The sequence below is a fragment of the Kryptolebias marmoratus genome, linkage group LG11 (assembly GCF_001649575.2).
Source record: "Kryptolebias marmoratus isolate JLee-2015 linkage group LG11, ASM164957v2, whole genome shotgun sequence".
Taxonomy (NCBI): Eukaryota; Metazoa; Chordata; class Actinopteri; order Cyprinodontiformes; family Rivulidae; genus Kryptolebias; species Kryptolebias marmoratus.
This window is the reverse complement of record NC_051440.1, coordinates 7,378,086-7,393,045: the sequence shown is the minus strand read 5'-3', so window position 1 is coordinate 7,393,045 and position 14,960 is coordinate 7,378,086. Positions and strand designations below refer to the sequence as shown.

Below are 14,960 nucleotides of genomic sequence, written 5' to 3'. Positions count from 1 at the left end.
TAGTTGTGATTGGTGAACATGTGCAGAGAAAAGGAGGGGCATTTGACCCTAAAACTATCTTATAAATTATCATATATCTGGCAACACTGATTCCAGGCTTTCAACAAGGTGTCCATGCAATCTGGAGCATGGAAACAGTTAGAGACAAAATGGTGGATACAAGAACGTTTGTTTGGACCTGCAGCTATTGGCTGCAGCCGTCAGTGGTGCGCATGTGCGATTTCACATGTTGTAGCTTCCTTTGAAATGCAAACGCAAGTGTCTGAAAATCTCCACTCTGAGACCTGGGTTCAGAAATCTTGAACTGTTGAAGAAAATCTACAAATTGACTCCAAAATGGAGTAGAGTAAACAGCCCCATAATCAAACGGCCACTTCTGGCCCCTGGGCCATATGTTGCCCATTCCTGATCTAGATTTTCCTTAGACCAAAATTCAAGGGTATTTTGTGCCATCGAAGAATGAAGGAAGAAGTTACACACTCTCAGTAACTAAACGATCAACAAGTTTTCAGTCTGATTGTTGAATTGCTTTTTTTTATTTATTTGAAACAGCATTCACACAATACACTGTATTCTCGAGGCACATTCACATAAGGTGCCAAAAACCTTCATGCATGATCGAATGTGAGCTACAGCTTCGTTGAATGCAGATGGTGACTGTAAATGAAAATATTGCTTTTAATCATTTGGCACAGTAGGAAATATTTGATATTATATCACCACAAGTGTGTTATTTTTGGATAGATTCTTCAAAGTGAGGTGAGAAAGGCAGTCAGAACTTGACCAAAATGTGTGCAACTGGTTCTGCTTCAACAACACAAAGAAACTTTTAAAAAGGCATGAGGCTGATTATGCTCTAAGGGTTAAATTTCCACTTAAGTCACGTTCAGAAAGTCACAACAAAACACTATTGCACAATTTTGGAGAGAACGTCTCAGAGAGACTAAAAAAGCCACCTTGGCATTCTGAGCTTTACGGGAGGCTGTTGTCCATTTAGGTGGAACCCTAAAAAAACCCAACATTTTTTGCCGTGCCAGCGTCCTGCTTTTTAGCTAACAAAAGCCTATTGAAGTTTGACGAGTACCCACTGAAAAACAGCCACAGACTCAGAACATCAAGGTGTTTTCTTTAGCATAAACTAAACGTATACAAAAGAGTTAGTACTTTACATCACATGTTAAATTCCCAGAGGTGTTTTGATTACAGCTGACTCATCAGTGACGACTTTTATGCTAAATACAGTGTGTTCGTGAACAGAGTTTGGTGTCTTTTGTTAGCTATGCTGTGAAAAACATGATTTGCACCAAGAATTCAGAAGGAAAATGACAAATGGTTAAAGAGATGGTCTGGTCATTATTGAAGTTAGGTTCTGTCACAGAGTTATCAATAGTTAGTATGTTACCAGCTGTGACATCAATCACAGAGCACAGGATGAGGAAAAGGGCAGAAGTCCTTTTTCTGGATAAAATAACCCCTCCGACTATTTCTCAAAAACAAGATACTGATGCGAAAGGACACTACATTAGCCAGTATTAAACCAATCTCCCTTCCTCGAGGGCCGCTGTCCTGCATGTTTTAGACGTGTTCTTGCTTTAAAACACCTGCTTTAAATAAATGACTTGTTCCTGGAGATCCTGGTGATTTGGTGAGGCGGTAATTAAAGCATTTGAATCAGGTGTGTTGGAGCAGAAAAACCTAAAACTCCCAGGACAGCGGCCCTCGAGGCCTGGGGTTTGACACCCCTGCTCTACATTTTTGCATGAGACCATTTGTCTAATTTTTTTGCTGAAAAATGATTTATAGAAATGGGCCCTCGTTTGGCTAGGTAATAGCCATCCATCCATCCATCCATTGTCTTCCGCTTATCCGGGGTCGGGTCGTGGGGGCAGCAGCCTAAGCAGGGAGACCCAGACTTCCCTCTCTCCAGCCACTTGGACCAGCTCCTCCGGGGGAACCCCAAGGCGTTCCCAGGCCAGCCGAGAACTATAGTCCCTCCAGCGTGTCCTGGGTCTTCCCCGGGGCCTCCTCCCGGTGGTAGGTAATAGCCTAGCCTGGATAAAGACTTCAGCCCTTTTCTTCATACTCCGCGCTCTATGACTGACGCCACGGCTAATAAGGTACTAACTACCAATAACTGACCAGACTATTCTTTTCAGAGTGTGTTAGAGTACTATTTACAATCTCAAATATGCAACAAGTATTGCATTAAAAATAGAACAATGTTGGCATTGTTCTGATGATTTCAACGGATTTGGCCACCCTGCAACAGCTGCTACAAATTACAATTTTTTTTTTAATGTTATTTTTTTTTCACCTGGATAAGAGTACCTGGATATTTTCAAAAGCACAATAAATACTGAACATATCAAAACCTCTATAATTTGCCAGTCTCACTGTTTAAAGACGACACAAGCAAATCTAGCGGCGCTTACTCGGCTCGGCTCAAGGTCCATAATGAAAGGAATCGAACGATAAAAGACAAGTAAAATGAGCTTTCCTGAAAGAGAAGCGACGTCCCCCCTTTCGTCCCGTTGGTTGTTCCCTACCCAGCGGGAAGAGGCTACAACCAGAGCAGGCGCCATGCAAAATCCGGAGGCTGCGCCTGCCGAGGCTGAGTTCCTTTTCTTACTTTAAAACTTGAAACAAAAGTGAAATGTTGAATTCATCCTATACTCATGGCTGCCTCTGCTGATAAAGAAAAATAATCCCGTTTCAAACCGATTCACACATAACACACCCAACCCAGGATGATGGCGACAGGTTTGTCAAGAGAATAATTACACACCTTAATAACTAAACCGTGACCTTTCAGCTTCCCCTCCATGTATGAAGACGAGGTGTTGGTCACGATGTAAAACTCTAATTATAACACAGATTTAAATAAGAGTTCAACGTGGAGAGAAGACAGACAGATCGGGACTAGATTCGGCGCAGAGGGTGCCACATGGACACGGGCTTCCTCAGAGTGGCCAACATCTGATTCCAGTGGGTGATCCCCATCCCACTGGCCTCGGGGCCGATGATCACATGACCGAGGTTTTCACCCCGCCCGTCGTCGGTGGCCTCTGCCACCGTCACCCTCAGGGAGAGTTCCTGCAAACAGCAAGACACGGTTGCACAATCACGTCTGTAAACACGATTAAACATTTTTTTAATCATCCTAACCCCGTGTGGAATCGTCTCATTAAATAGTGGTGTTTAATGTTTGTTTTTTTAACTTTTAGCAAACTATCGCAATAACCACTGGATGGTTTTTCATGAAACTCATGCCCCTTTTCCATTGGATCTACTTGAGCAGCCCCGCTCCACTCCAGTCTACTCTGCTCGGCTCTGTAAACAATGCATCACGTTTCCACCCGCCAGTCTGCTCGGTAGCAGAGGAACGCCTCCTTGTGTTGGTGGGAGGGGGGAGGCGGGGTCCAAAGCTGCACCGCGCGCTACCGCATTTGTGTAAACAACGGAAGAGCTATGACAACTTTGGCCCTGTGTTTTTGCTGTTTTTTGAGCTTCTGGGGATTTTCCTGAGACTTCAGGAAGAGAGGCGCAGTGGAAGAAATGCTCTGGATGCCGCAATTGTTGCGCGGAGTAGGACAGCTGTTATCCACCGGACATTTTAGGCTTTACAGCACCTGGGGGACAAACATTTCAGGGTAAGCTAATGCTTTTGTTTATAGTCCTATTACTTCGCTACCGTTCCAAAATTGTCTATCGGTGTTTTCTTTGCTCTTCTTACGCTTCAATATGACCACACCCACGACCAATGAGTGAACAGGAGCTAGCTTGCGTCACCCAAGAAAGCAGGGCCGGCCTGGTTGGACCCTGCTTCAAAGCAGGGCCAAAAATTGCCGGGGCTGGCCTTGAAAAAGGCCCGTGGAAACGCTCGCAAAGCAAGCCGAGTAGAGTGGAGCCGGGACCATTAGAGTCAATGGAAAAGGGGCATCAGAAAGTCAGCATTGACTGTACATCTACAACTGATTAGTTTTTGGACTCAACCCAATTCAAGATGGCCACCACAGCCAATCACATAAACACACAGGGGCGGCAACATCAGTCCATCAGTTATTGCGTAAAATCATAAGAATTGTAAATAGCAAAGTAGATGTTTGTCCACAGTTACTATCTTAATCATCAGGTCAAAACATCACTCTCTACAAAGATAATTCAAAACACAAAATGTGTATCTGATTAAAACTAAACGTAGCCCTTTATAATTATTTGCACTCTTCACTAATGTTTGTTTTATGACGTCTCAGGGTTCATCTTTGTCCAGTTTACAGCTCCTTTATTTAATCAGGAAGGGCCTTGAGATCCTTTATCTCTTTTACATAAAGACAGCACACACAGAGACACAAAACACACGCAATAAATTTATAAAATTAAAACCTTAATGAGTGCTTGTTGATGCCAAAGCCCAGAATAATAATATTTTTGCTAGTGTGTCTGTGTGTGTGTGTGTGTTTATTTGTCTGTATCTTTAGGGAAATGTCTCATGAATCAGTGGATGAAGTTAAATACAAAACTTTAAGTAATGACTGGAAGTACATCCACAACTAATCTGCAAGTTAATCCCATACAAAACGGCCGCTACAGCTAATTAACTTTAGCAAACACAAACAAAGCTGCAACTCAACCAGTTTTATAGCTATTGGGCTAACATTTGCTGCTGTAGTAGCTGAGAGACATCCTCACCACATATTCTGACTATCTGACCATCTGAGCCAGGTCTGTTTTTAAAACTTCACTGTTAACTATTGGAGTCAACTCTGTTTGTCTGTTAGCAGAATATCTCATAAACCACTTGAGGGATTTTATTAAAACCTGCAGAAAACATTCATTGGACATACATCTACAACTGATAACATTTTGGAGTAAACCCAAATCAAGATGGCTGCCAAATCCAATTGACCTTACAAAACATAAAAATTGCTATAGCTCAGCCAATTTTACAAATATTGAGCTCAAACTTAGGGTGGGAGTAGCCGAGAGTCATTTACAAGATATACTCTGAGCACTACACACTGACATTAGGAGTTAACCCAATTCAAGATGGCTGCTACAGCTAATATACCTTAACCAACACAAAAAAAGGTACAACTTACTCAAAATTACTGATAGTGAGGAAAATCTCATGTTGTAATACCCGCGATTTATCCGCAACACATACTGAGCATTAACAGCTCACAAGATGCAGTCATTTTGAATTAAAACTCTGTCACGAAAGGAGGCGAGTGATAATGATTCCTTCAAAGAATACCATGCCTTTAATTTCTCACTGTATTTTTTTTTGGTTGTTTCTTAGATTCATCTTTAACTTAATCCTTCTATGTGTCCGTTTGTTGCTCGGCAGAAGTTTGACGTGTGGTCCGAAGGCTCACCTGCAGGACGACGGACGGCACGGAGAAGATCATGGCTTCGTTGAAGATCGGGTTCGTGTCGTCCCTTTTTGTGGAAGTCTTCTTCTTGCTGATCTTTTTGCCGTCCTGCAGGAGGTACACTTTGACGAATGGATCTGATGATCGCACACACATCATCGTCACTTCAGCGTGCAGAGCACTTAATGAACTCCTCATTAAAAAGAAATGACTAAGCACAGTCAGCTTTGTGGATGAGACCAGCGGGGGAGAAGGTCATTTAAGACTCATCTACCTTTCTGGATGAAGATGAATATGACATATTTCTTGCCCGCCGCCGCAGCCCAAAGGACAACGGTATTTTTGCTCATGTTTGTGTGCGAGTGTGTTTGTTTGTTTGTCTGTCTTACAACTGATTAACTTTTGGAGTCACCCCAATTTGAGATGCTAACTATAGCTAACTGACCTTAGCCAACACAAAAAACGGCTCTAACTTTGTTTAATTTACAGATATTAAGCTAAGGTTTGATGCGGTTGTAGCTGAGAGTCCTTACCAAACACATACTTTGAGGGCTAATATATCTCACAAGACTGCAGGAGATCCTTCAGAATATTATTTGCAAGGTTAGCCCCGTACAACTATAACTGTCATTTCTCATCGTAGGAGGACCATAGCCTTAAAATCTGGTATGAAAGGCGGCGGGCGATATGCATTCCTTCAAGGAATGCTCGGCCTCTAATCAAAGCCTGTCAGTAATTAACATTTCTCTCAGCTGGAAGATGTTTCGTCTTGTACAGTTTACAAAAAAGATGAATACGCAGTATAATAAAGACATATGAACAGATGAGCCATCCGAGTGTCGCCCGACCTGCTGTGTTCTTGTCGTTGGTCCACACCAGATTCTTGCACTTAGCCACGACCACAGTGAGGCGCTCTGCCGTCGGCAGATAACTGAGGGACAGGAGGATCTCCCCGACTGCGTCCACAGCCTGCAGAGTGAGGGCGAAACATGACATCGGCGAGCCTCAGAGGCTGGGCGAAATTAGATGGAAGCAACTTTTTCAGAATGACGAGTTTGGCCAATCAGAGCTGCCACCGCTGGAATAAAAGCTAGATTTAATATCTAAACCGTACACGGCCTGAAGATCGTTACATTTAAGGCCGCTGTATGAAATTAAAGCAATCATTAAAAGGACAGTTCAAATGTGGAAGCAGATTATTGGATGGAAAATCACAGGAAGACATTTCAGAGGCTGAAAAAGCGAACTAAAATATTTAACATTCAAAATCTACTTTAATTCAGTTTTGATGACAAATGAATAATTCATCATGATGAGAAAGAATACTTCAACACAATAACTAGGAGGAAAATGTTATGTTGATCGTGACTTTAGGTTTTATTACACATCATTAAAAGGAAATGAGCCTCCTATTTAAAGTCCAATCACACTGTGATGTTCAGCTCAACAGGCAGTTTCTTACTTCCATTAAAATGAGCCTTAATGAAGAATTAGATACTAAGCTTCGTTCTCCCTGTGTTCCAAAACCCCCAACCCTCCAACAGTGTTTTTTGTATGTATTTCATTATCATACATATTTATTCATTTATTTTTATTAACCTAATCCCATTGTTGTTGACATCTCTCACCAGGTACTAAACAATGATTTCTGGATCATTACCAATGGGAAGAATCGGCTCCTTTTAACCATTTTTTAATGTTTGTCGAGAGATTCTGACATGTAGTTTTGCTTTGTGTCCAGCAGGGGGCCTCAGACACCATCATGAGCACTAGATGCTCCAGAGGAGATAAAAGGCTACTTATTAAAATAGAGAAATGCACCTAATTTCCAAAACTGAAAAATATTTTAAACTTTTTTTTGTTTTTCCATTTAATTATAACCTGGACTACTACTCATCCTCATCCCTCATGATCTGACTGCAGCCTTTGAGCCCATCTCCTATAATCTCCTACTGGACAGACAAAACTAAGACAAGAAGGAAGTAGTAGTTTTTTGGATCCGAGCATGTTAGGAACAAACTTTGTAGCCTTTCACAGTGGATGGCGTTGACGTGGTCTCCAATTTTAATGTTAAGAACCACGGTGTGATTTTTGATCTTTCACTAATTGGCGTTTTATAATTTACTTTATGTAAATGTTTTTGCACAGTGGCCCCGAGATGACTTTGGTTGTGAATTGGCGCTCTATAAATAAACTGAACTGAACTGAATCACAGACACGCCCTTTAAACAAATACTCTGACCCTTTTGCTGCACTCAGCAAACATAGAACTACTACGAGGACTCGGGGAGTGCTAACCTCCACCAAGGTCATAGGGTCATTACAAAGCTGTAGGATCCAGATCTTGATTACTAAAATTTAATCTTTTTTTTGTGACAAAACCTCAACATTTTCTGAAAATTTCGTCCAAATTCATTCATTAGTTTTTAAGTAATCTTTCTAACAAACAGACAGACGGATGAACAGGCACTACTGAAAATATAACCTCCTTGGCAGAGGTAACAAGTCATTTCCAGTCATTACCGGTGTGCCTCAGGGTTTTGTCCTTGGTCCACCTCTGTTTACAATATATCTGCTTCCCCTCGGTAATATTTTCCATAAACTGAAGATCAATTTCCACTGCTATGCAGATGCCAACTCTACATTTTCTCTAAGTCCACCTCCCCGCAGGTTAAAAGTCTGAATGTCATTCTTGGTAGTACTGTCCTATACAGCTGCTTACTTTTATAGCATAATACAAATCGTCTTTGCCCATCCCTCTCACCTGGTTCCTTTGCCACCTCACACTGATTACTGATCATGTGTCCCTCGAGTCCATCCATACACTTCAGCTAGTTCAAATTCTGCGGCCTGTATCGTCACCTGAACACCCTCTGCTAACCAAATCACTCCTGTCCTTCAAGAGCTTCAGTGGCTCCCCATATTTACCACATTCTCACCTTTAAGGCCATATATAACCTAGCTCCTTCAGACCTGTCTACAGCAGTGCACTGCCGCTGCACTCTCAGGGTGATCTGCCTTAAATTAAAATGTATTCTTCTTATTCTTCTTATTCGACAAACCTTGTTGACGTCTTGAAGGTACAGCCAGGCGTTGAACGGTCTGATGGTCAGGTCCAGGTCCGACAGCTTGAGCTCTGCCACACCTGCACTGATGTTCCTCTCGTCGGCGTCGATGCCGAACGCCGCGAAGCGCAGGCTGTACTCATCCAGAGCAGCTGGGTCCATAGGGATGGAGAAGCGCTCATTGAAGATCACGGTGAATGCGTTCGTCTGCACCTGTGGGAAGCAGAGGAGAGGAGGCCAGGTTTGCACAGGGTAGTAAGAGGGGAAAGTCACTGCAGAGCAGGAAAAGTTACCGTTTAACTTCTGGTGTAAAATAGCAGAAACTAAAAACATTTATGGAACTACCATTATGCTATAGATAGCATAAAGGTCATTCTTTGAAGGAATGCATGTCACCAGCACCCTTCGTGCCAGAATCATTTTAAATTGAGAAGTGACAGGCTTACAGCTGTTTTGTTCTAAACTTGAAAATAACATTATGCACAACCTCATGAGATACAGAAAATCTCACATAGTTCATAAGCGCTCATAGTATGTTTTATGAATGACTCTCAGCTACTACCATACCAAATTTTAGCTCAACATCTACAAAACTGACTCAGTTATAGCCATTTTTGTGTTTTTTAAAGTCAGTTGGCTGTAGCGGCCATCTTGAATCAAGTCGACCCTAAAGGTTAATCAGTCATAGATGTACATCCAGTAACGACTTTCTGAGAGTTTCAATAAAACTTGTCCAGTGGTTCATGAGATATTTTGCTAACAGATAGAGTTGACTGTAATAGCTAATGGTAACGCTGTAAACACAGTTCTTGCACAATCAGTTGGCACTTGACGTATGTGTTTTGCCAATGACTCTCAGCTTCTAACACACCAAATTTGAGCTTAATAAATGTAAAATTGATTGAGTTAAAGCCAGTTTGGTGTTCGCTAAGGTTGATTAGCCGAGGAGGCCATCTTGTATCTAATTCACTCCGAAAGTTAATCAGTTATTGATGTACGTAGGCTGATTGCTTTCTGAGTGTTTCATTAAAATCAGTCCACAGCTCATCTTGCAAACAGCTAGACACACACACACTTACACAGGCACAAATATTATCCCCCAGCTTTTGCATTTTGGAGGTTGGGATAACTTTATTCTATAAACAGCATAAAGTTCAATGTGGATTCCTCCTCCACATGTCACTTATCTGAACCCATTTCTTCAATCTGCTGTTCCAAAATGCTTCACCTGTTTCATCCTAGAAACTGCACAAGCAGCACGAGCCTCAGGCTGCAAAAAAGACATATTTTTGTCCATCTGCCACAAAATAAGTAGATTAAGAGCTCAATTCACTCAGCTTTGTGTACTTCTTGGCAAGCAAATGAAGCTTTACATAAAAAAAAATTCAGTCTGAAGGCACTCTGGTCTGATCAGAGGAGAGCAGCATGACTAACCTAACTTAGATCAGAGCGACAGACTTTGTTGCCACAGCTACAGCCGCAGCGTTAGTTTGAAGCCATTCGGTTTCACTCGGCCGAAGTTACCAGGCAACTAGGTAGGTGACGGGGCGATGACAGCAGATTAACAAGCAACCTGTAAAAACTTTAAGAAAGTGCATCTTCTGCGGTTAGAGAGGCTAAAGCTAAAATCTGCAAAACAGCTCTCGAAGCAGTGGGTGCGTTTTAATGAAACGCTCAGCCTGCCCCGACCTGGATGCTTCGGTAAAAGAGAATTTGAAAACCTCCACTCATCTCCGCGTTTTAATGTGTTTGGAAATGAACACAGTTTCATTCAGAGCGTTAGAGACGGCACCTGATGCCTCTGCTAAACAGGGAAACAGCAACTCGCAGTGCGATGGGAGGATTCAGAGCACGGCTTGTGAGGCTGACCTTGGAAGGTGCTTCACATCAAGCGGTTAAAGAGCATCATAATCAGCCACCCCAGAAAGAAAAAGTGCTGCCGTTGGAGTAAAAAATTGTCATGAAGAGATAAAGTACCCAGAGAGGGTTTTATTTTCCTGCCAACCTTCCCCCTCATGCACAATATGAGACTGTCTGTCTGCAGTGTTGGGCTTATCTCTCAGGAGATAACAAAGGTGTTGTGTCTGTGTGTGTGTGTGTGTGTGTGTGTGTGTGTGCGTGTGTGAGTGTGGGAAATCAAGCAATAAAAAGAAAAGTGTGTGTGTGCATGAGGTTATGTGTGTGAGAGCAACAGCAGAAAGAGATGGATTATTACAAGCCAAACAAAGGCAAGAAGCTGTGGCAGCAAATAGACAGAGAGAATGAAACCAGCACAAAAAAAGCAGGAGAAAGACAGGAAAGGGTAGGTGAGGGGCAGCAGAAAGAAGATGGAGAAAAAGAGACAGGAGAAGAGAAGAAAAAAGCCTGCGTGACCACCAGGGGAAGCTGATGTCAGCGTTTCCTCCTGCTTTCTTTCACATTCGAGATCAAACCCGCACCGGCGGCCGCTGCCTTCATCAGGGCACCTTGAGCGCTTTAAAACGAAACGAAATCAGGACAGATGAGCGCGCACGTCCGCGGCGTCAGCCTGCAGGAGCCGCCAAGAAGCACCGCCACACGGCAGCGAGATGACTCACAGGCAGCCGGGGCTTTTCTGGCACCGCTGAAACGAGACAGAAGGCAGGCAGCAGGTGCAGCAGATGGAAGAATGCGGCCTTCTTCTTTTCTTCTCGAAACAATCACTTTATACTAGGATCAAACACGGTTTATGGAATTGAGTGAAGAAAATGCAGTTTTTAAAAATAACTCAGAACAAAACAAAACAAAACTACAAAAAAAGAAAAGCAGATGGTTGACTGAGTCATGATTAGTGGTGGGTTTGTTGTTGGAAGGACCCAGATGCAGTCAGGTAGGAGGCAGGCAGCTTCAGGATCGCAAACAGACTTTTTAAAAACAAAACTAAAGTAAACAGCGGAGCAAGACACATGGACGTAAACTGATGATTTGACAAAAACTGAGACAAAACCAGAGAGTATATAAACTGAGAGGAAAGATAATAATTGACAGGTGTGTTGATTACTAATGGAAGAAAGGTGGTGAGTGAGGAAACACAGACTATCGAGGACATCTGGTGGAACAAGAACAACAAAAATAGCGTAACTAAATCACCAGAAAGCCCAAACTAATAATGCGACACTGTTCATAATACAGTGTAGATGGTTTAGTGCTTTGTGTCTATGTCTATTTTAATTCAATAAATAATAGACAGTTTAGGCAAAAAAAATCTGTTTTTCCAAAGTTTAAAAACGAAAGAAAAATGGTAATTTCAACACCTCTCATGTTCAGGATTCCCAAAGATTGCGCATTAAAAAGTATGAAATGCTACAAATCATTGATTTTATCTAAAGGCATGGTAACACAGGCTGCTGGGTACCAGCTGAGTGGCAGTAAAATGCTGTGACATCCACCTTCCTGCCTCCAGCTCCCAGGAGAAAAGCCACTCGAGCAGGAGGAGCTGCTTCCTCTGTCAGCCGGGGAAACAAGTGCCGTCTCAGGATCGAAGTTCTTGTCCCGCGGGACAAATCGCTGTCCTTCCAAAGACAGCTAATAGCTCTTTGGAAATCACCATGTTGGTGCTACAGTACCATTTCATGTCTGTCATATTGTGTTGTCTTGGTTATTTTTCATAGATTCAACAAAAGAAAAGGGAACAAAAGGCTGCTGGTGATAAAAAGCCAAAAAGATCCATTAGACACTGGTCTTTGTTCAGTTGCCTGGTACAAGTCGACACAACGCTGGTTTGTCCTTTGAATTTATGAGCCCTTTTATGTGTGAATGATTCATTAGTCAGAGTTATGTGGCTTAACAAACAAACAAGCAGAACACGGTCCTCTGAAAATGTTCATGTACGGAACTAAAAATGAGTAACAAAAGAAGTCGACGTCCATGCAAAAACTTTATAAGACCTTCACGAAATACAGTTCTGGAAGGATTTTGTCAGATTGGGAACAAGAGGTGTTCTAGTGTAGCTTTGGACCACACAATGTGCACAATGAATGTTGGTGGACCATTGCAACGAGTGCAAGTTACATAGTTTGGTCATGCCCTCCTAAGGTGTAGCTTTAAGATTGGTGGAATAGCGTGAAACCACTGGACTCATCTGTAGCCCTACAGTTATGGAAATGTCTCATTTGAAGTACTAAGAGTCCTTCTTAGTCCTAACATGTGGTCCAAGAAGAACCGCATGTCATCATTTACCACATGTAAATGTAGAAAGCTCATCAAAGGGAACAAAATACAAAGAGTAGACAGAAGTTTCCTTACTCTTGTGACTCCCACGTTAAGTTCTTCAGGCCCCAGTGAGACTCTGATGAAGCAGCCAGGAAAGTCCCCTTCCTCCTTCTCCAGCAGGTCTTTGCCCTGGTGCAGGGTGATGTGGAGCACCTGCCGCGACGGCTCGAACTCCAGCGTCACTTCCAGTTGGCCGACTGTGAAGTCGTGGCCGAAGTTGTTGGCGATGGAGGAGATGGAGCTGAGCGAGTCGGTGGAGATGGATCGGTTGAGCTGAGCCATGCCGGTCGGGTCCAGCTCCCTGCTCATCAGCTCCAGGTGGCCCAGGTCCCTGAAGCCATCAGGGGTGTCACCAAGGGCCAAGCTGGGCTTGCGGCTGGAGGTGGTGGAGGTGCGCCTGTGGTTGTTGGCTGCCACTCTCTTCAGGGAGGGAATAAAAGGAGGGAATTGTTACGACGCCTCGGGGAAATTTAGGAAATCGCCCCATTCTACAGGGAGCCAGTTGGAGTAAGTAGGTCCATTTAAGGATGTTTTAAGTGTCCCGCAAATGACCAGCTCTTTATTATTCTGAACACTGAAATGGATTCAAAGGGTATTTAGAAGCAGCTAGCATTTGTACAAAAACCTTTTCCAGAAGGCAAGAAAAGTGCCAAGAAAACATGTTTGAAATATTGACACTGCCTGAGGCCATTTAAAACATCTGTCATTAAACTTTATTTCTATTGAATAATTAATTAATTTGTTATGTTCACTGCTACACAATGGGCTCACTAAGATAAAGTATGTTTTAATAATAATAACATTAAATTTATACTCACATATTTTAACATTTGAAGGTTTCAGAAAGAAACAGAATTTGGTACAAGCACCATTTAAACTGATATAATAAACATTTTTGTCAAAGGTTACATTTTATTTGTTTACTTTTTAATGGCTTGGATTTATATAGGACCTTTATGAGTTATCAAATAGGTTAAGATTATAGCTTAAAGTGTAAAAAAACAAAAAAATGAATTAGAGATAAGAACCAAATAGAGCTAGTTGGTTTTGTGCAACCTTATTTAAAAAAAAACTTGTGGTGTGTAAGAATAAAATAAATAAATCAAAAGGTAAAATTTCTTGGTTTAAACATTTGATGTTTAGTATGTTTTATTGTGAATAAAATATGGGTTTATAAGATTTGCATCAGTTTATTTCTTATTTTTTACACAACATCCCAACTTTTTTTGAAATTGGGGGTTATAGATTTAAGAAGCCAAAAGGATCTGCTTGATTTTGCTGTTGAAGATCAGTTTCAGCAACTGAGGGTTTCAGAGTGTGTAAACGTACCTTTTGTCTGACTTCTGAGAAAGAATTCCCATATTTTTCTTGCAAGTATCGGTAGTCAAAGTTAGGGAAGGGGGACGGCGCAGGGAAGGTTCCGGATTTCCACAGCTTCCAGATGTTCACCCCGGCTGCGCCCAGCAGCACCAAGAAGCCCACCAGGTAGATCCCCACCTCCCAGCCCGGTGGGTTACGCACCACTGGATCAGACACACACAAAACAACCAACCAATAAAGCCTTCCTCTCACGCTTTCATTTCATCTGTCAGACCAGATGGAGGCTTAAAAAGTGGACGAACTTTGACAGTTTAAGATAAGAGATAAGCCAAATTACAGAGGAACATGAACGATTTATAACACTGAATTGAAATGAAGCCACAAAGAGCCTCATATTTTATGGTCTCAGACATGTATCAGCAGGGATTTACCACAGCTCTCAAACATTAATCCACGCAGATATTTTGCCACAGAAGGACATAGCAAAACATCTACTCACCGCTCAAATGGTAGCTTGATATATCCTCACTTTCAGCCGAGGACATGGTGCTGCAGCCGGCACTGCAAAACAAAAACAATCTGCTCAACAATCCGTTTCGCATCAGAGACCTTAACGTAATTTTCAAAAGCTGAATCTGAACAACAGCCTCACAGATTTGTGCAGCAGCGATCATTCTGGAAACTCGACGAGCTCAGTTACCATTACGACTTCTCACTTTCAGACTTTAACATGGGCGAACCAGCTTAAAGCTGCAGAACAAAAATACACCCCGAGCTCCTAATAACACTTGACACGCAGATGCACAAACAGGCCCAATGAGAAGAATTGTTCAACCCGTGGATTTTAAAAACCACAAGCGGAAGAGTTAAACACATGATTGAAGGCGAACGTTGATAAATCCTGCTGACCTCAGGTTCAAAATGACACAAACGTGTTGTTTTGTTCCACTCCTGCCTTCATGCTTATTTAGAG

The 14,960-nt window shown here is 42.3% G+C and overlaps 1 protein-coding gene across 1 annotated transcript; it reads right to left on the bottom strand.

The window, feature by feature from the left end:
• Window positions 1-1,995: 1,995 nt before the first annotated feature.
• Window positions 1,996-14,960, bottom strand: syt12 (synaptotagmin XII). The gene is made up of 7 exons (XM_017429996.3): window positions 14,487-14,960; window positions 13,997-14,190; window positions 12,701-13,087; window positions 8,435-8,650; window positions 6,221-6,341; window positions 5,376-5,509; window positions 1,996-3,093 (listed from the first exon to the last, which is right to left on the bottom strand). Exons 1-7 carry the CDS (start codon window positions 14,659-14,661, stop codon window positions 2,920-2,922), a joined length of 1,401 nt encoding a protein of 466 aa, XP_017285485.2. The 5' UTR covers window positions 14,662-14,960; the 3' UTR covers window positions 1,996-2,919.

Bases quoted from the DNA above. Each gene is read 5' to 3' on its own strand.
- syt12 (XM_017429996.3), bottom strand. From the start codon at position 14,661: ATGATCGCTGCTGCACAAATCTGTGAGGCTGTTGTTCAGATTCAGCTT. The intron at 8,651-12,700 runs GTAAGGAAACTT...TGCTTCCCACAG, and splicing joins TTAACGTGGGAGTCACAAGA to GTGCAGACGAACGCATTCAC. The intron at 3,094-5,375 runs GTGAGCCTTCGG...TGCTGTTTGCAG, and splicing joins TGCCGTCCGTCGTCCTGCAG to GAACTCTCCCTGAGGGTGAC.